The sequence below is a fragment of the Charadrius vociferus genome, unplaced genomic scaffold (assembly GCF_000708025.1).
Source record: "Charadrius vociferus isolate BGI_N301 unplaced genomic scaffold, ASM70802v2 scaffold159, whole genome shotgun sequence".
NCBI classification, from domain to species: domain Eukaryota; kingdom Metazoa; phylum Chordata; class Aves; order Charadriiformes; family Charadriidae; genus Charadrius; species Charadrius vociferus.
Window position 1 is genome coordinate 2,332,752 of NW_009649940.1, and position 21,755 is coordinate 2,354,506.

Genomic DNA, 21,755 nt, shown 5'->3' on the forward strand with positions numbered 1-21,755 from the left:
GGTCGGCCCGGCCCGGGGGGGAGCCGCGGCGCCGTTGGAAGGAGGGAGCGGAGGAGGAGGAGGCCTTGTGCCCACGCTTGTAGCAATGAAGATGTATATTCCATAGCTCTCGTGTTTGCTGTAGTGAGTAATAGCATCAAAACTATTTTGTAGTTGCCTGGAGACTCATATTTAAAAGCTGGTAATGAAGATAATAGCCAAAACCACATGCATTTTTTGTCATAATGCCTCTTTTCTCTAGTTAAGAAGAAACTGCGTTTCCTATGCTTTGCTTACAGCTGAAAGGCAAAAAAAACCGGTCTCTCCAGTTACTCATAAAATTTGCTTTACAGAGTAAAAGCAGTATTTTCAATTAAGTGTTCTTTGTTACAACTTTGATAATTTTGATATAAGTTTAATATGACTGAATCAGAGAACACTTTAATTACTTACCGAAAAGTAAGCAAAAATTGCTCCTGCACAGTTTATACTCCTATAAATAGGGAAGGGTTTGATGTGTTGTCCCAAGCATGTTACTGCCCCTGTCACTAATTAGTGTTGCAGGAAAACTTGATAGCGCGGCAGGGAGTGGGACAAGATCACGGTGCATAAAGTGCTGTGGCTGTGTGTCACACAAATCAAAACTTCACTTGGCTGACGGTGGAAGACCAGCTCTTGTTTCAAGGACTTCAGTAGCAGAAAACTTTCTGTCTGAGCCAACAGCATCATCCCGGCTCAAAAGCCCGTATCTTTATTGAGCTTTGCATGAGCATTCATTATACTGTGATGTGAACAAATTGTGGGTTTTCAAATATCAGTATTTGATTTTTTTCATAGGTATTTAATTTGTCTGGCTGTAGTTGCTTATTTTATACATCTGTAGGGTCTAAATAGAGCTGAGACTACATTCACTGTGAAGTGGTAGAAGTTGCCTTTTCTATTGAGGAGTTTAATTCTCTCTTCAAAAAACTTGATACATTTTGAAAGGTGCCAAATAACAAATTTGAAGTTGGCTTGTGTGCCAGCTTAGATGTAAGTTATTTGAGGCCTACTGTAAGTCTCATGTATGGATTGATGTGTCTTGTTTCATGAATGTGAAAACAAAGTTTTAAAATGCTGAATGTGTGTAATACACAAAGAGATTCTCTAAGTGCTATTATATTTAGCTTTGTAGAATAAATATTTGTTGTGTTAAATATGTAGCTGTAAAGAAGCTTCTCAGAATGAAATGCTAGTCTCCGGCACTGATGAGTTATAAATTGAGTTTTACTCGGATGCTTTTTGCGGTATCAGCAGCCAGCCTTACAAATAATAATTCATCTGGTTTGCACCTCTGGCCTCTTATGTCTGCAGACTGCCTTGGCTGGGGAGGGCAGCTGCTTTCTGCTTCCTGTTCCTTGGCGTCCTTTTACTGTTACCTCCTTTCTATCCCTTCTGTCTTTTTCCTATTTCCTCCTTTAGAAGGTTAGAACCAGAAAAAGAACCATGGGATGTGTATCAAGAAAAATAGGCATGAAATTGTTTTAAATCAAAATGCATGCATTACCTTCCTGACTTTCTTTTTCTCCCTTACCCATTCCAATTACAAAGATGTCAGTTGGATTCTTATAATATAGGATATTTCAGTTGGAAGGGACCTACAACGATCATCTAGTCCAACTGCCTGACTAATTCAGGGCTGACCAAAAGTTAAAGCATGTTGTTAAAGGCATTGTCCAAATAAACACTGGCAGCCTTGGCGTACTGACCACCTCTCTAGGAAGCCTATTCCAGTGTTTGTTTGACTATGTTCTTGGTAAAGAAATACTTCCTAATGTCCAGCCTGAACTTCCCCGGCACAGCTTTGAACCGTTCCCATGCATGCTATCACTGGGTACCAGGGAGAAGAGCTCAGCACCTCCCTCTCCACTTGCCCTCCTCAGGAAGCTGTAGAGAGCAATGAGGTTGCCCCTCAGCCTCCTTTTTCACAAACTAGACAAACACAGGGTCCTTAGCCGCTCTTCATAGGACATTCCTTCCAGCCCTTTCACCAGCTTTGTTGCCCTCCTCTGGACGCCTTTGAGGACCTTCACATCCTTCTTAAACTGTGAGGCCCAGAACTGCACACAGTACTGGAGGTGGGGTTGGACCAGTGCTGAATACAGCAGGATAACTATCTTCTTTGACCAGCTGGTTATAGTATGGTTTTGTTAGATCAACGAACACTCCATGAACAAGTGGAAAGAGCTGTTATTTCTCCCTTCCAACCTTCTGCTGGTTCTTTCATTTCTAGTACAAGTGGTCTCTGAAATCCCAATGGCCAAAGTTAGATGAGTAAAGGAGAGTGATGCCTTAGTTGGTGTTCCCAGCTCCGCAGTGTGAAATCTCATTACTCACTCTGCTTTGCTTTTTTCAGAGAAAGCAGATACTGACAGACTGCATTTCTTCATTCTGTTTTGGCTTTCCTCTGGATATACCTGAGTGCTCAGATCCATTTCTCAGTGAAGCTTTCTTGACTTAAGTTTGTTGAAAGTTTATTGACAACTGAAGGGTTGAGTTCCCAACAAGAGCTAATTGAGTTGGACACACAATGTGATTTGTTGCACTTAGACCTCATTAATCATTAAGACGTGTAGGCGTTCTAGGCAGAAACTTCATTTTTTTTAAATTTCTAAAAGAAAACAGAAGGAATATGAAAGAAATTGAATTCATTATTATTATGCGGTCTTTGTAGGCTTTTTCAAGTCCTAAAATAATTGTGCTAAATGGAAGAATTTCATGAAGCGTGTTGTGTGCCTTCAGAGCACTACAGTGTTAAACACATTTCTGACTGCCAGTCAGGTTTCTGTAGATAATGGCCCACGTTGTGGCAATGATTCTCAAACTTTGTATTTTTCAGATCAGAGGCTAAATATGGCACTTGGGCAGTATGAAACAGATGAGATACTGAGAGCTACCGCTGAGCAGGTATGTGAACTTGGGGATGGAAGTAGTAAGAATTTTTGTGATGAGGTTTTGTGACAAACATCTTTGCATACATGGGGCACAACCCACTCAATGTGGCCTGGCCTTGCTTGGATCTGTCACACAACTGTGGAGTTGCTTGTTTTTCCAAGCAGCGACAGCAGAATAAAACTGTCATAACAGTGAAATCTGGTATTTTTGGTTTGCTTTCAAAATTTTGTCATATGCAGGACATCTCCCTGAAAGAATGCTTGATTTCTACTTCAGTAGACTTCTTCACTTTTGTAAACTTTTCTAAGAGATTGGTCTCGTGTTGAGATAACGTTTTGTGCTGGTACCATAAGCCTGTCTGAAAGTCTGTGCAGAAGTGAGGGCATCAGCACTTTCCTGATGCTGAGATGCATGGAGATGAACTTGGCATGTACACCAACTTATGATTGTTCTTTTATGAGCAAGATGATTCCCCTTAGATGCAATTGTGCTTTATATCAGAGCATCTCCAGGAAAAAAAAATTCAAATTGGACCAGCACTTAAGGATTTTTGAACGTACAACTGGAAGTGATCATGTGGGATATTGTGTATGATTACAGTACGGGCAGAACAACAGTGTTGGGTTCCATATAAAAATTTAAAACTGCATGCAGTCATGTGCAAGTACTAATATATAAAGTATACCTTTGCAGAAAAATGTCCCTGGTGGTGACGGTGTATCAGGATCCAGGATGACAGACCAAAGGTACCTGATTACAAGTGATAAGTGGGAATACTACAAATTATTCAAAAGAATTTGTCATGTACTTTTAAAAGTGTAAATATACAGGTGAACCTGGTCTTAGGTTCACAGCTCTCAGAAATTGAGAATGGAGTCTGGAAAAGTGTTTCTGTAGCAGTTGTTTTTAGATACTATTCTGTTTATTCACTAAGTTAAATATGATTTTTCTTCCACAATCTGTAAAATAAAGGATGAGAGATGAAGGAATTCTCTAAATCTTAAAATAATAAACAAAGGGCGTGTAAGATTGTACTTATCTTGATAACACAGTTAACTGCTGTCTGTTGAGGTCAGGTGGGTGTTTTTAAAAATGCTTGTTTGACAATCTTCAGCTAACAATTGCCTATTAGTAAATTGTTTAATGATCATTGTCACTTCTTAAAAATGACCTATCCTTTCTTGTTAGCTTTTAAGGCATTATCACGCTAGACTAATACAGAATTTTCAGAGAATTACTATCAATTACAAAAAAAACTAGGAAGGAAAAAGTATATAAGTAGAACTACATTATTTTACATTGCCTTATAGGCCACTTCATGGTTGCATGTGAAAGCAGTAACAAAGTCTAGTCTTCAGTCATTTGAGATCCTATGTATGCAATATTAATGCTCGCTTATAATGTCCCATGTTCTAGTTCTGTTATACAGGGAAACTGCTGTTAGTGATCATACTTTAAAAGTAGTAATTAAATTTGTTCATTTGATTCTGGTGAATGTTGAGCTTGGAAATAAAGAGAAAGTGACTGTTCTGTTCTCTACATTAAGAATTCTTTAGAACTAGTTAATTATCAGAACAATGTTTTGGCACTTACAAAATTTATTCTAAGCATGTTTTTCAACTTCTTAGCTTGTCAACTCTAATCACAGAGTATGATAAACACCTGGAAGAAATGAGAGAACAGCTGCAGCTTTATCAGGTATGGATGTTCCTGACATTTCAGGCTATATATTCATAGTATTTTATAGTATTAATATCTAGGCTGTTAGTTTTTGTCAATAAAGGAAAGTATGCTTGTGCTATGCTTAGCAAACTTGCTGGACTGCAGTCTGCCCCAAATGAAGGAATGGAGAGCTTCCTATGAAAAGGTCTGGAGATTGTCCAAATTGCACAGATTACTGTGTGTTTGGAGAAGTACTGTTGTAAAATGAAACGCGTGTGTTTTATTTCTCTAGATAATTCTGATATGGTTGCAGGTATTTTTCTAGGTGATATTGAGATGAGGCAGCTGTTTGCCTCTTTCCTCCCAGGTCTGATCTTGGCCATGCAGTCTAGCTCAGTCCTGCAAGCATAGGTGCACCAAGCCTTCTTCGTTCTTAATAATTCTACAGATTCAAATAATTCTTTAAATGTTTATTATCGTAGAGGCTGAGGTGGAGGGCACTGTCCTCCTTTCAACCACGGAAAAATGAAACTTTTTAATGCTTTATATGATCGCTGGAAAGCAAAGTGATATGTTTAATAACTAAAACCTGTGGTGTAGAGAAAGCAGTTTTTACTTGTGACCTACATGCAGAAGTTATACTCTGGTTTTAGTTTAATGCACTTAATTTGTTTGATCTGTCCATCATAAAGATTCTGCAAATACAGTCTTCAAGCTTGTCTGATTTCAGAAGGCGATAGAAGCACTATGGGTTTGTTGCACTATTTAGTTAATAAAACAGTCCATTTGACTCATGTAACTCAAGTTTCTTCTCAGTTAATTCCTAAACTCTTTTCTCAAGTGCTTACTGCATAAATGATCAGTTAGCCACTGTATCCCTAAAAGAACTTCAGTTGATTAGGATTAATTTATAAGAGCTACAAGAGTTCCAAAAGGTAAGTTTAATGTTCATAAATTCTAAATGCTTAGATATAACAGGACTTAGCTGTTAAATTTTAGCGACATCCTGTGACTTTCCTTACAGTAAATGAAAGTCACTTTCTTCTTTATTATGCTGAATGAAATTGTCCATCTTTTACAGTATCACTCAAAATTAAAAGATGAAAGGATTACCAAAGTTTTTGTCACTTAAATGAGTGCTTACTCTTGCACGTTTTTGTTCTAGGCACAAATGAGCAAGATGAGACTAAAATTTGAACAAGTCACCAAGGAAAACGAAAGGTAAATAATTGCGTTACCCTATTATTACTGCTGTTTTTATTGATTTCTAAACATTAAACAGTTTTTTTCTAGGACCTTGAAGTCTCCTGGATCTACTTAATAGTTGAAGATTTCATACTCGGGAGCTGAATGTTAAAGTCTTTAAGTGCTTAATATAGATTACAGCACTCAGTTTGGGAGATTTAACCATATCACTAGAAGAACTAGATATTAAGCTATTTTGAACTATCATGTTTCCAGAAAATAAGATTTAAATATGACTTAGAAGTAAATAGTGTGTACAGATTGAAGGTACAGGATACTTCCATTGTTAAAAAAAAAAAAAATCCATGTTAAAGAACTACCTTGCTGAACTTAGTTCTTTGAATTTCAGGCTGCATGCAGAGTTGAAAGAGGTTCTTCAGAAGCAACTGGAGGCTCTTCCTTTCGTGCCTCTGGGAACTGATATTCCTGCAGATGAAGGCATAGTGAGAAACCTTCAAGAACAACTACAACTGACAAATCAAGTGTGTGAGATGAAACATTTGTACTGTTTTATTTCTCTTGTTGTGCCTTGGTAGATTAGGCGAAGTTGGTTTATTTCTTGGTTTAGAGTTCATTTGTTCAAAGTTCCTTGAGACCATTTTGAGGCCTTCTTGACTTTCTGTAGCTAAAGAAACAAGTACTTACACTTTCAACTTAAAGACCTGAAGGAAATTATTCCCTAGATTCATATAAGTTTTTACTGTTAACTTTTGCCTGTCATTCTACCCACCTGACTTGATCTTTATATTGAATTCCTGACCAGGAAGTTAATGAAATACTTTGTTCAATTCAAGTTGTTGTAGTAGCTTGTAATTTTAAGCAAAAACATTGTAATGTGACATGAGGATATATGTGGGATATAGAAAATAATACTTTAATCTGAAAAGATAAGTAAATTTTGTTGAGCTTACTACAATGATGTATCAATCCTGTTGTGTATGATTAAGTTGAAGTTAAATTGAAAGCTGAATTTTGGTATTTGAATATTATATATACTGTAGGGCTACAGTAGATACCTGTAAAAGTTTGAGCTTTATAAAGAGTCTGGAAAACTTGCTGTTCACTTGTAGATGTGTCATGGTTTAGGCCTCAAACCAGGACAAGGTGGAATTTGAACTTGTAAGCCTCTGTTTTTCTGCATCTGAATTTGGTATTTTGTCTGTATAGTTGTAATATGTGCAGAGGAAAAGTACAGAAACTGACATTTCTTCAAAATAGAAGTCAAGACTTCTCTTTTTAGAGAATGATAGGTTAAGGTAACTGTGCTGTAATAGAATATTCTAAACAAACCATTGTTCTGTAACAGGAAAAAGAACAAGCAATAGAGCTCTGGCAGACTGTATTAGAGGAGCACGATCGCCTCCAGCAGCAGTACCAGGAACGCATGACTGAAACGCAGATTCACGTGGCTGAAAGGCAAAAGCAGAAAGTAATTTTCACTTATATCTTTAATTTTGGAATATCTTTCTATACTGTAGAGATTCTGGGTCTGTGTGTAGTCAAATTGAAGTGCGGGGTTCTACCTGTACTGTTAATTATTTTTCCATAATAATCATCTGAAGTTGAGTGGTCAGATGTGGTCATTGATTCATCAGCCTAATGCACTGTTACCACTAGAAAAATTCTTTGTTTCAAATATACGGGCAGGAACTTTGGAAATGCGCTGAGTCTGAGTCTTAGTGCATATATATATACGTGCATATAAATAATTGTTTGAATTGCATGGTTGGAAATCTTCAGTAGAGTTTAACATCTGAAAAAGCTGCTAAAGATTTGAGTTCAAAGGTGGAAGTTTTTCATGTTTTCTCCTGTCTTTGAATCCTGAATTTTGTCTGTAAGATCACAGTGGGGTAGTGGGAAAAGTAGTCTGCGTTTCCTGTTGTCATTCAGTAAAGCATGTGTAAACAGGTGAAAAATCAAGTCCACCGGTATTCTTCTAATGCTAGCTTGTGTTTAGCAGCCTGTTTCTCTTCTGCTGTTTCTAGGGAAAGCCTTTCAAGAAATCTTAGCTCAGAAAAGCTGTTTTGCCCTGATGAGCTATAGAAAGATGCTCAGTGTGTGAAGAACTAATAGAAACTTCATGCCTGTGTGTACCTTGCTACAGAAATTTCTAGGTCTGTAAAGAGATACTACAAAATTTTTGACATTTCCTTTCCATTTTCAAGTAGTAGACTTGTGGGCACAGTTACAGCTCACCTACATAACAGAAATTTTTCTTACTGATTTTTTGTTCATTTGTGGTATTAAGGTCCCCTCAGAAATATGCTCTTTTCTGAGAAACAGGAAAAATATCTGTACAGCTATTGTGCTCTGTCAAGTTTCATAATTATTTCAAGCAGTAGTTACAAGGACTCTCTTATCTACATGTTGTTCTAACTTTTTGCTCCTGTCCCTTCTGTTAGATTATTTCTTGGGTTGCATTGTCACTTACTGGTAACATCTGCATAGTAGAGCATACAGAGTCGTTGGTAGCTGTTGGAGGGTTTAGGGCTGTCAGATTCCACTCTTCATTGGTAACTAAATTCTTAGTAGATTTTAATGCCATTGTAACAAGAATGAGGTTGAGCTGCCTTTTATTCTTAAATATTATTGGTCTCCCACAGAAAATGGCTTTTTGGTTAAACGAGCTTTTGTATTTTAAGCTTTGCTTTTAATGGAGGAGCAGGAAATAGCTATTCTATAGTAAATAGAAATAGGGAAGATCAATTAGAATAAGAATTGACAGAAAGCAAAGATGAGAGAGGGTATTGTTGTAAGGGTCGGAGATAGTAAATAAGGGAGTTGTTGGAATAGGTTTCTGCCATATATTTGACCTTGAGACTGTTAGATAAACACAGCGCAATTAGTAGGTATTCCAGCTCAGGGACTTGAGTCTTCTCTATGCTCTGAAGACATTTGGCGCGCTGCAGATGATTTTTGTGTTGTGCTAGTTTTCCTAGGACACATCCAAGGACTCAAGGGTTTAATTGAACAATTTTTTTCGTATGGACACAAGACATCCTATATGGCAAAGAGCAAATTAAACGTGTCCATACAGGCATTTTTTAATTAAGGGGTACATGTCTGCTACCGTCCTTAGCAAAATGCTTATAGTGGCATCGTAGTCTGTGTGGCTGTTTAAAGGCACTACTCATGTATGCTTTCATATTTTGATAGTAAGTGTGTATGAGTTTTGGAAGGAGGCAATTTGTAACTAAGTGAAATTCAGATGCCTTTTTCAGTAGCAAATCTCATTTTCCAGATTCCTAGGTCAACAGCTAAAAGCAATCTAATTAAAATCTACAAAGGCATGTTGAATTTCCTGCAACATGTATAAATGTTTTTGGAATGTGTTTTCAGTTGACTATGAAACTCTCTAATTGTATGCTCCTTATGATAACGATTACAACAAGTTCTGAATTGTCTTTTTAGGATCAACTGACTGGCTTTCAACAGTTGACTCGGCAACTGCATATAGCCAATGAGAAAATAGAGTTGGTAAGTAAAACCTTCTGAACAGTGACCTAGTATCTTTTTCCTACTGGATTCTCAAAGTATAGAAGAAAAGTAAAAAGTCTTCATACATACCTGGTTGAAAGAGAAATTGTACTGCTGAGATTTGCAGACTTCTCTAGGAACCAGTCAGAAGTCAATTAGCAATGGCTTTTTTCCTGAACTCCAGACACCAGGTCTGGGTGGCTGAGAGGTTTGCTCTTAATATTATGTGAGCTCTTTCTTCAAGAAGTCAGTGGTAAGCTTCCACTCAGAATTTCAGTATGTAGTGAGTGTACTTCAGTCATGCATTCAAAACCACCTTCACAAAGGAAAAATATATTTAAATGATGACCTCATAGTCATCAGATGTGGCAGAGCTAGCCTATGTTTATCGATTCCTAGTTTGGCACTGCTGGCTTCGGTGTCTTTCATTGACCTTTTCAGGGATTTTTCTGAGCTCTAATAATCTTCTAGTGCTTCATCCATATCCTTGGATTGTGAGACTTCTTAGGCTCTAAGCTTTAGCCTAGGACTTTCAGGATTGACAAACAATTTTAATATGGTAGAAACATCAAGGTGAAAGACTTCGTGAAGTATGTGGCTGAGCTGCTGCTTCTCTGAAAGACATGATTCCTGTGTGATTTTTGATTAATGTTTGTCTTGGATACTCGTAGTGCAAAAAGACTCCGAACCTGCTCTAGGCAGTCTGCTCTCTTCTGTCTTTATCACTTTATCACACCTTTTTTTTTTCTCACATCTGACCTCTTGTTAAAATATAAGCCTGTTCCTTTGGTGTGAAATATTGTAGGTATGAAGGAAAGATTCCTACGTTTTGTCACAGTGCCTCTGTTACTGAAAACTTTTTTTATTGCCATCGTTTCCATTTTCCCCATTTTTTCTATTCTGTTCAAGCAAGTCAAGTCTTTAAATGTTCTTTGACAGTGTTTTTGAGATGTCTAATTATTCTTCTTGCTCACCTTTAAATTATTTCCAGTTGTGTCATTGTTCTTGAAGTGTGGTGCTAGAAACGGTACAATACTCCAATTGAGCTCTTACCCATGTTTAGTATATTGCAGGTTACTACAGAACTGTATCTTGCAAGCAGTTGTCCTGTTTACAACCTATTTCATGAGTATTAATAAAAGCCAAATAATGCACTCAAGGAGCTTTTGCCTTATGTAGTCAGTGGTGGTGTCAAAATTAATTGTTGTCTAAAGATAGATACTTTAGAGTTACTGGGAGGTTGCTGTCTGAAAACAATCTCAAGCTTTTACAGCAGTTTTGCGGAGGATTTGGAAGGAGTAGGTACCTCAAAAAAACAGAATCACTGAATGCTTTAAATCATAAAATTGGAAAGAGATGATGTGGAGAGGAGAGTGTGAAATATGTGAACACTTTGAAAGAGATGAAACAGACAATGTTAAGATAAAGGTAATCATTTGTTTGTTATCCAAAAAACATTTGGCAAAGTCTGTTTCCAAGGGCATAAAGATGTCATGGGATAAACATGCCCTTTCTTGAACTAACAAACTGAACAATAGGAAGTGAAGATACTGAGTAATTAGTGAGGTTTTTTATTGTGGTAAAACAGCTGTTTCCTAGATGTGCTCAGGTTAGAGTTGTTCAGCATATTTATAAATGTTCAGGAAATGAGATTCAGTATTGAGGCAACAGCGTTCACTACTGATGTTAAACTATTAAGGGCAGTGAAAACTGAAGTAAACTGCAGAAATTTGCAGAAAGATCTCATGATGTTGAGTTAATTTTATCTGATGTTTCCTTGGTAGTAATAAAAGCAAAATAATACATAGGGGCAAGAGGGAGCTCTCACTTTGGGTACTCCGATGGTCTTGAAATTAACTAACCACTCAGAATATGTATTTTAGAAGTAGGAAGTGCCTGAAAACAATTCTTAGCAACAGTCAGAAAAGGAAGAATGATGTTAGCAATTATTAGCAGAGGGGGAAAAGGAATATGTTGTGCCTAAGACCACAATACAGTAGCATCTTGAATGCCTGCAGTTGTGGTCATCGCTAATATCTCGATGCAAGGTATGTGTAAGATCTCAAAGGCTACTAGGGTGACAAAAACATGAAATGATTTTCAAATGAGAAGGCAGTTGAAGGACACCTCCAGCACTGTGGCTGGTGTAGGAAAAAATGGAGTAGTGGTTGTTCATTGTTTCCTGTCTCTAAAACAAAGGAATTCTTTCCAGCAATATGTGGTCTACTGTGGTACTCATTGTGACAAGGCATTCTAGACACCTAAACTTGATGGGAATGCAGATGGTTGGTCTAAGCTATTACAATTTTCATCTCAAAGTTCTTATGCTACCAAAATATGGGGAAAGAAGGGGAGGACTAATCCTCTGAATTTGCCTTTTTAAAATACTCTACCTAAACCTTGGCACTTGGAGACCCGCCGCAGTGTTAGACCTTATTGACTATTTCTATTATATTATGACAATTGTATTCTATAGAAATGCCCTATAACAATTCTGAATATATAACTTTTCCAGTACAATAAAGAACATGTTAAAAATCTCCTTATTTTGCAGAGCAATCAACAGTTTCTGAAAACTGTAACAGAACAGAATGTGGAACTAGAGCAGCTACGAAAACAACTGAGGTATAAACCAGGCATTTAAAAAATATTTAATATCTTTTCTGTAGCTTTTTCTAACCTGCTGCTGTATCGTGGGCCTTGGTTGTACTGCAAACTGACTTGATAGGGATAGTTACAATGGTTTCAGTTCATACCTCTTAAGTTTGTTAGAAGTGTGTGCATTGTTAGTGTTAGGGTAGGGTGTTTCCAGTTAGTGTTGTTTGCTTCAGCTGTTTCCTGAAATAGTCAATGTTTGACCTTGGATTGAAAAGGAATAAAGTGTCAGTATCACAATGAAATTGACTCTGAAGATAGGTTTGCATTGGAATACAATTTACTCAAAATCTAGTTACCTAATTACTCATTACTGATCTGAAATTTGAATATTCAAAGTAGTTTCAAGTTTCAATGTTCTTGAAAAAAATTTCATTCACTCTTTCTCAATAAAGAGCTCTAAACCATTGGCTCTTTGGAACTCAGAGGTAAGAGAAGCGTTAATTAGATTCCTGAAGTATATCAAGGAAAATGAGAAAAATGCCTGCAACACAACTTCACAATTACTTGTATTTGCAGCCAAAGTCTGTTCAATGCCAGTTTACTGTATCTGTTAACTCTTCTAATTAGTGATGGTTGAGGTCAAACTAAAATTTCAGTAAACGGTGGATTTGCAGACTGACAATAACAAGGAAATGGATTTATTATCAACCAGTGGTATTTTTTCTATAGTATTTCCTAAAGCTTTAAATAAGCTTTTTAAAAGAAACCTTTAAGTTTGTAAGCTTAAAATTTATAGTGCACTTAAAATTTGGGTTAATTATTACATTTTCCTTTGATTCTAGTGTCTGCAATTTCCTTTGATACTGTGATTAAAATATTTAGTATGGTTGGACTGCTGTGATGTTTTAGTTAATTTCATCTTTTGATTTTAGAGAACGTTACCCCCAAAATGGTAAAAAAAAAATTCCATTTTGATGTAAACAGTTAAATATGGCTGTGTATGTTTGTGCATGCATGTGTGTTCATGCACTCAAGTTTGTATGCAGCTTTTGCAGGTAATGCTGGTATTTAGAAACTGAGGTTGGCTGAAGATGTGCTGATACTGATTTTATCCCTTCAAGAAAGAATGGCTGCATTAGGCATTCCCTCCCCTCTCTTCCAAACCCATACAAAATATTACATGAAGAGCAACTGGTATCTGTTGTAATGCTAAGTGCTGTAAAGATTGTGTTATACAAATTTCTGCATCTGTTTAATCTAGTTGTAATATTCATAGATAAAGTTACTGTGTCACAATACCCACAGCAAAAGATACAGGTTTAGAGTGAATGAAGAGATTCATTAGTATTAAATATTGGTCATTGAGAAAGAGACCAATTTTTTTAATTGGTTAATAAATATTCAACAAAGTTGGTTGTATCCAAACTTTCTTGCTGTTAAAGCAATAAAACTTAGCTGTTTTTAGTACTAAGCTTTCATCCCCTGCTTTGATATGTTATGGTTTACTTACTGGAAGAATTTTTTGTTGTAAGCAATGTTTATTTTTGTTTCCTTTGTACAATAAACTTAGTACCAGAACTTGTAACCAAGTTACCTCAATACTGAAGATGTGTTTTTGAGGTACCTGTTAGCACCTCTCATTTTTATTAGCCAAGATTTTCCCATGGAAAAACTATTTTCAAAAATAGTGTGTTTTGGAGAAGGAAAATGTTGTGACAAGCAATCAAATACTAAGGTGGTATTCAGGGTATTTGCTAAAATAAAGTATTTCCAAAGTTGGTCACCACAAGCAATTTGCTTGTGCATGCTACTATTTAATTCTTAAAAGGGAAAGAACAACATTTTAATATCCCTAGTTTTTTGCAATTTCTTTCTTTGCAGAGGGTATCAGTATTGAATTACTCTTTTGATATCTCATTCTTATGTAAATCCTGCATTGACATGCTCACATTGACTCATGTAATAAGTGGGGATGAAAGCAACTAGCATTAACTGAACCTATTTTAGACATTCAATAAATGCTGTCAACATTCAGTTTACTACTGCAGTCAGTGGTTTTGATGCAAAAAAAAAAAAAAACCCCAAACAAAAATCAAACACCCAAACTTAAAATCATTCCGGTTGTGGTTGAGCAGCCAGTTGAGTGTTTTTTGTCAGAATTTCCTTTTCTCATGATTTCCTTTTGGTTTTGTCAAAATCACAGATGTCATGATTTCATTTGGTCTCATCTTTATTTCATTTTTTCAAAGGAAACTCCTTTTTAGGTTTCATCATTAGAGTTATACGCAATTCTTTAATGATACCGTTTTGGTCCAATAATTTAGAATATGGTGTGACAACCAAAATGGCCAAACTCTTTAGATGCATAGACCCGCATACGTGCAAGGGTCTGTATAACTATCTATATGGCAATGAGCATGGATAGTAGAAGGGAAGTGCATGTTTTCTGCTTAAACTACTGCTTCAGGAAGAAGGTATATTAAAAGGTAGAAGTCCCTGGGACGGACTGAGAGATAGTGAATCATCTTGCTCTGGACTTCTACTCACACATGCCCAAATATATATGCATATTTTTGATTAGGTGCTGGTTTATGAATAATGAAATTGTGAGTGAATTTAGACTTCCATCTAAGTATCCCCAGGGCTGGAGTAGTCATCTTCCTTCTCATTTCAGAACACTAGATTTCTGATTTATTATGTTCTAGGTGGGCAAGATAGCCCAACACATGTGGTTTAAGTCACTCAAAGGAGTTCACTGCATGCCATTAATCAATAAATGGACAATCAGTGCCCTATACCTTAATGATCAATAGTAACAATGTAACAGGTAAAGCATGATACTAGGCACTTGCAATATGTTAATAAATAAACACAAATCTATAAACAGCCTTCTGTAATTGATCCCATGAAGTACTGATCTCACACAGTCGTTCTTGCTTGCGCTCGTATAGGTCACACACCCTCTCTGATGGGAAGCATGGGTTAAATGTATGTGCACAGATACTCCCTTTTTGGGGAGTGTTTGTTCTCCCATCTGCACACCCCTCCTGCTGGAGGTGTGGGTGCTCCAGCGTTATGTGTACTTACTTGTGCTGCTCCCTGAGGTCTGCTAGCTGTGCCCTGCTGAGAAAGCACCCCTTGAGTGCTTCTGATACGTTGGTCCCCGTTATTTTGCCCTGGGCTATCAGTCTGGGTGCAGGCTACTCCTGGGGGCTGGTGGGGTGGCTTCTCTCAGGCCTGGGCTGTCATGGTAAGGTATTGCACCCATAATCACAAGTTTTCATGTTTCCTTTCAAGCTGTTGTCTCTTCGTAACTGTTTAATCATCGTGAGCAACCTGTGTCGTCGTTACTCTCCCCATAGTGTTCTCAGTTTTGGGCTAAGAAGCTCTTGGAGGAATTTTCTGTCTCTAATTACAGGCACTGATTACACTTATGTTCCTCTCAGGTCAGCTAAAATTTCTTGCAACCCTAAAAACATGTTACACTCACAAAGCTAATGACCACAGCTCTACGTAGTTCCAAAGTAAGCGTGCAGTGATTCTCAGAGAAGTCTCAATATTTTCACTAGTTGTTTCTCTAACATGAAGTTACATAGATGTAGTTTGGATGGATTATATAGCATATATTGCGGACTATTCTAATCCTTTGGATGTTTTTAATAGATTTACGTTGATTGATGGTGAAAGTACCAAGTCTGGAGTGGAAAAGTAGATTTTTAAAAAAACCAACTCACATGTAAAGGAATTTAGGTTTGATTTAGGTTTGTATGGCCTAGATTGAGTGTAATTTTGGAGGTTTAGATACTCCTAAGCTTATAAATGTATGTTAATAAATTTTAGGTATTTCAAGATTAATATATGACGAAGTGTACAATCTGTCACATGTAGCCATAAAGCACTTTAAACATGCTCCTGATGTGTTGTGATCCTGTGTCTCCAATATGTATGCCTAAAGGAAGACTGCGAGATTAAGTTTTAGCAAGTAATGTGGGACAAAGATGACAAAATTAAAGAGTTCTGCTGGAAGTTATTTTCAGGATTATATAAACTTTTGTTCTTTATCTTAGAAGCTGACCTTTCCCAAAATAAAAAATTGAAATGTGGGCAAAAACTGCTAAGAAGTATTTGAGATCCGAGTCATTGCTTCTCACCAGTGTTAACATAATAGTACAGTGTAACTGTACATTTTCTGTTGCTTCTCACCAGTGTTAACATAAACTCAATAGAAAATGTACAGTTACACTGTACTATTTACATAATATTTACATACTACTACATTAGCTATTAGAGGGTTATAATCTGCCATGCATAGAGACAGTGTAATATTGGATGTATGTTTGTAGAGAATGGAGGTTTGAACAGATTTCACTTATATACTAGAAATTTTATTAAAACATTTATTAGTGCTTTAGCGTTTCAAAGCTCTGTTGGCATTGCTAGGATGGGAACTTGGGGTTGGTAGGGCAGGTAGCTGCATTTCAGAATCTTAAAGATTTTAAACAGAGAGAAGTTGCCGAGATTGTGTTAAAGATATATTGCACAATGAAGAATAAAAACTGTGTCTTTAGAATCAATTTGTTGCCTGTTAAACACACACCTCTGAATTTGATCTGAATCTGGTCATTAAAATGCATTTTTAATACTTAAGCTGTTCTGTGTTTTATGACCTCTTTATGTTTTTCTTATTTTTCCCCTTCTTATGCTGTGTTTTGAGGTTTTGGTTTACAGCATATTTTAAATATTTTTTGGGAAGCAACTTGATGTCCTCGTAAACATAGCAGTACTTTTTGTAGGAGAAAGGTGTGTGATTCAGATAGAGTAAGATCAAAGTTTTGGACCTGCAATGAGAACCATGTTTCTGGGAATAACATTTTTATCTTTGCTTTGGCTTTTTAAGAAATTATAACAAAATTAGCTTTTCTGATTAATTAAGCTGAAATTAAGTATTTGCTGTAGAATTGCTGGGATCAAGTATATTTTGCTTAAGATTCTCATATAATATGGTCATCTTTTATGCTGTTGAATCGAAATTATTATTTCTATGAGGAATTTTTGCTGGAAGTTGATTCTTAACAGTATTAAACATTTTCTAGCTTCTTTTGTGGCTATTAATGCTCCAGTTTGCATTAGCTTATCTAATATGTCTGCTCTTTTTTAACTTTATCATACATTCAATCATTGGTCTTAAAATTTAGCCTTTTAATATGTAGCCTGAATAACTGGGTTACACCTCAGGTGGACTCTCTCTGTCTTCCTGTTCCCAAATCAGAGGAGTAGGAGTGTTGCTCATTTCAATAAGCTTTTCTACTGAGGAGGAGGTCCGATTCATTAAGTAGTCTTTTTTTTTCTTTTTCCCTTTTCTGTTTGAGCTCACCAAACCTCTTCAGATTACAAAGCACATTAGTTAAACTCTTCAGAAGTGGTTAATTTTTTTTTTTAATTCCTAATCAAATTGCTTTAAAAACTGAAATCTAATTCTGAAAAAGTGTTCTATTAAGCATCTGTGGCCAATTATATTTAAGTTATTGAATCACTTAAAGTTTTTGATTGCCTAGTCCTCCCAAATATTTAATCAACACATACACTTTCTCGTTAGGCTGGCTGTAAGAAGTAATTTCCACAGGACAATTGTTTAATGAATTTGGTATTCCTCTGTCCCTGTGCCACATAGTAAGAAGGAGAAGAAGGCGGGAATCTTTCCTGCCCAGTAGGAGAACAGTATTATGAAATCTGACTGCCCTTCACAGCTATTTCAACAAAGTTGTAGTGGAGTCATTTTTTTTTTCCCCTATAATAGCTGAAATATAATTCATAGACTGTTTTCTTTATACAGGCAAGCCAAATTAGATGGGCGGACAGCAAATGCTAAGGTTGATGAAATGACCAGATTGATGGAGAAGCTTCAAGGCCAGTTGGAGAGAAAGGTATTCTAGAGACAGGAATAATTTTCTGTTGCAATTGAATGACTAGTCAGTTATCGGAATGCTGACATTAAATTAATTGCAACTTGTTCTCTAACTTGTTCTATGTTAGTATATTTATGTTTTGTTCAGGGAAGCTCAGATGATGTCTGGATAATATGTATTATTATTATGTATTCCTTTCTAGGAAGAAGATGTGGTATCTGCCCAGCAAAGAGAAACAGCATCTGACAAATGCTTGCAGCAAATGCAGTCTAGTATAAAACAATTAGAAGCAAGGTAAAGATAGCTCATTGGGTGTTAATAACAGAATACGTGCAAGTGAGATAAAATATTACCTTTTTTTCAGCCTCTTGGTTTTGTGTTTCTGAGAAGTTCTGGTTTCTCAAAATACGGATATCTTATGCTTGGCTGCTGTCTGTCTTCTTTATCTATTCCACAACCTTTCAGAACAGCTTCTGATTTCACTGTATTTAAAATGATAAATTGACTGTAATGGAGAAAAAATGAGGCATTTATTTTTCATTCTAGTGCATAAATTCTAGTTCTTCAATTCTTGTTAGCTTTAGGTGGAGTTCTAAAGAAAAACATTCACACTGAAATTTGAAAATGTTTATGTAAACTAGCTGGTTTTGAGGTGAATACAGATATTTCTTTCCATGTTAAATAAGATTTGGTTTCAGGTCTTAGTTCAGCAATTTTTGTACTAAAATGACTAGATAATAAAACTGTTAAAGCACATTTCTTAACAATAAATGCTAGTTTCAAAAGTAGTTTGAATACCTGCTAAGGAGTAGAACTTTAATTCCAGCACTATCTTCTGGAAGATCTAAGACTTGATCGGGTTCTTGTGTGGAATTCCCACCCACCTCACCCCCCTTGGCTTTCCAAGGATATCACACTTAGCTGAGCACAGTGATTTTGATTCAAGTGTCACCAACAGTTGTTGAATTATTAACATTAGTCAAATGACCTGATAGCTAAGAAGAATGCGTAAATTGCTTACTGAAATAATTGTGTGACTGTTCATCTTGCCTTCTTGGTCGCAACCTTGTGAGTGTGATTAGCAGACTCTCCAATACCTCTAGAAACTAAATAACTAACCTTGTGACTATGTGGTCAAGTACTGCCTCAAGGAGTTGCACAGACTTGTGTGGCTGCCTCTGCTTAATGGAGATCACTGGCCTAAGCACTGTGGAGGCTCTTCAGTTTATTTTAGAAGGACTTAAGGAATTAGCTAGCTTTATTATTTTCTGTTAGTTTTTGGTTCTGCAAAAGTTGTGCTTTGGTTCTACAAAAATAGAGTCGTTGTCTTTCTGTGTTTTATTACAAACATGTTAGAAAGTAAAAAAGCGTGTCTGCTTGAAAAGGCAGCCCAAGCATTGCCAAAGTGCTCACGGTGGATATTTAGAACTGTGCACTTTATTGAACCAGTGGCACTTGTGGAGCTTTCTGAGATGTTTTTGAGGATGCCTCCGAGACTCTCTTGCCCTTTCTCGTGCCTGCCAATACTGACAATCATAATTAAACAATAAGAATTTCTGAGCTGTTGTAAAATTACCAGTGGTTTTCTTGTTCTAATGGTATAGCTGCAACTTCATTGCCCACATCCAATTATTCCATTTCCTCCACAGAGGAAAACTTTATTCCTTCTGGGGCTGTTCTATTCTGTTTTAATATAGAACATTTTCAGTGATGTATCCCAGGATAGCAACATTCTTCTAAGCATCTTCTGAGATTAGATATCTGAGTTAACTCCTTTAGTTCTGTTTCTTTCTAGGACTCAGATGAATATTAAACTCAAAATCACTTTCCAAAACCAAGCACAAAACCTGAAATGCAGTTTTGGTGACTTACGAATAAATACTTCCTATTTGTTTAGTTTGGAAGAATTAGTGTCTTAGTTAAGCATCTTATTGTTAAACAAGTAAAATTATTACTGTCTTGTAGATTACGTGTCACAGTCCAAGATGCTGAACAGCTGAGAACAGAAAGAACAGCCCTGGAGAAACAAATCAGAGAGCTTCAGACAAAGTACGCTAATCTAGAAAGGGAGAAGTATAATGCTGTTGCAAAAGTCCAAGATTGCATACAGCTCTTAGAAGAAGCTAATCTACAAAAAAGTCAGGTAAGGCAATGGATGAAGATATTTCTTAGATATTAGCATACTTTTCATCACTTACAGTTATGAAGTGCCTGATTATGTATTCTTACAGGCATACATGCATACACAACCAAGCTTCTTTTATGTCTGTTGTACTAAAATTAGTAATGTGTAAGACAGCGCACTGTGATATGACTGTACATTACTTAGACCTGTCATACAGTATACATTTCAAAGAGTACGTTGAGTGCCTGGATAACGGTGATCTAAGTGATAATACTGTACCTGAACATGAATTTTCAAAGATTTCTGACAGGGTTTCTTATTGAATACTTATAAACAAATTGGGCTGTCAGAATAAAAAGGAAGGTCCTGTTATGTATTTATATCTTTTTAATGGTTAGGAAAGAAGAGCTAAGACTAAAGGCGTTTTTTTGTTGTATGGTGAACATCGGTCACCGAGAGAGTGAGTTCTGTGTTCAGATCATAATTATTCAGAAGAAATCTGGAAAAGTGACTGAGTAATGAGTGGATGAAGCCTGCAGTCAGCAAAAAAAGTGCAAAGGGGTTTATTAGTTTATTATAAAACGGAAGAAGAAACTCAGATGTGCCATGCTGGGTGCTGAATTTAGTTTTACCAGTCAAAAAATGTTTTAGGAGACGGTGTGGATGTCTCTTAAGAATACATTCACACAATCCTCAGTGGTACTCAATACAACGAATAGAAAGTTCAGAATGAGAGTTCAAAATAAAGATGCCTTTAAACATAGTGCACCTTCGTGTGCAGTTTTGACCAGCCCATTTCAGGCAAGACATAGGAGAATTAGGAAAGTGCAAAAGGAGTCAACAAAGAAAACTAGACATGTGGAGAGATCTTAAAACAAAATTCATGACAGGACAGTCCACCAAAACTTCATAAAGAACGGGGTCTAATCCAGCAAGTCTTGACGTGTCCATTGATCAAAACAAATAGTCACACTGTTGTTCCCTGTTTTTAACTTTCCTGTTTGTTCCTTTAGCAGATGGGATACAGGGCTTGGTAAACTTCTGTCTAATGCGGGCTCTTTGTGTTTTCATGCTAAGCTTCAGTTCGAGTCAGACTTTGGAAATCTAATGAATTGTCTTTGCTGGCAAGATAGAGCTCTAATGCACGTCTGATGACTGTGGCCATCAGTAATTGAAACCCAGTTTAGTTAATGTCTGTGGGAATAAATGGAGAATCTTAGAATTGATTCTATTTGGGCTAACGTGTTGAACTGTTGAGCAGTTAAGGAGATAAACGCTCCCTTTTAGTCTGAAGTTGCTTTTCAAACTAGAGGAGATTCCTGAGTATCTAAAGTAGCTTTTTACTTTTAACTTTTGGAATATTTAAGTTAGCATTGCTCTTGCTGATTTCAGTTCTGTGCCAAAGGAGGCAGACCTGCCTCATTTTTTCTGACAGAAGAGGGAACTAACTTCTTTACATAGAACCTGGTACCTTCTGGCTTGCTTTGAGAATAGATTAAAATATTGACAAAGCTTAGGGTTCTGGTCATACTGCAAGTAAACTTCTGTGATTCTTCTTTTTATACGGAAGAGGATTATCATCTTGTTATAGTCTTTCTCCCCATGTATTTGTAGGCATTTAGGAAACCATGTGGTGGCATCTTTTCCTTTTCATAATTTCCTCATAACTTTCTGCATCTCATTTGCTTTATGAACTGACCTTCTACAATTCACTTTACCTGTTAGGCTGTGGTTCAAAAAGGGGTGAAAAATGAAGTTTTACATTCTCCAGCTCTTGATGGCCACCTTCGGACTTGTCAGTTCTGTTTTCTTAGTAAGCTATTTTCATA

At 36.6% G+C, this 21,755-nt stretch overlaps 1 protein-coding gene across 1 annotated transcript in view; it reads left to right on the top strand.

Annotated features, from left to right (window-relative positions):
* Positions 1 to 2,871: 2,871 nt before the first annotated feature.
* The window catches only part of SCLT1 (sodium channel and clathrin linker 1), a 41,887-nt gene continuing 23,003 nt past the window's right edge, over positions 2,872 to 21,755 (top strand). Inside the window, exons 1-11 of the mRNA XM_009891424.1 lie at positions 2,872 to 2,925; positions 3,607 to 3,659; positions 4,542 to 4,611; positions 5,741 to 5,796; positions 6,170 to 6,302; positions 7,127 to 7,249; positions 9,232 to 9,297; positions 11,852 to 11,922; positions 17,729 to 17,819; positions 18,004 to 18,095; positions 19,767 to 19,944. Coding sequence (XP_009889726.1) covers positions 2,872 to 2,925; positions 3,607 to 3,659; positions 4,542 to 4,611; positions 5,741 to 5,796; positions 6,170 to 6,302; positions 7,127 to 7,249; positions 9,232 to 9,297; positions 11,852 to 11,922; positions 17,729 to 17,819; positions 18,004 to 18,095; positions 19,767 to 19,944 — 987 coding nt within the window. The remainder of the gene's footprint in view (positions 2,926 to 3,606; positions 3,660 to 4,541; positions 4,612 to 5,740; positions 5,797 to 6,169; positions 6,303 to 7,126; positions 7,250 to 9,231; positions 9,298 to 11,851; positions 11,923 to 17,728; positions 17,820 to 18,003; positions 18,096 to 19,766; positions 19,945 to 21,755) is intronic.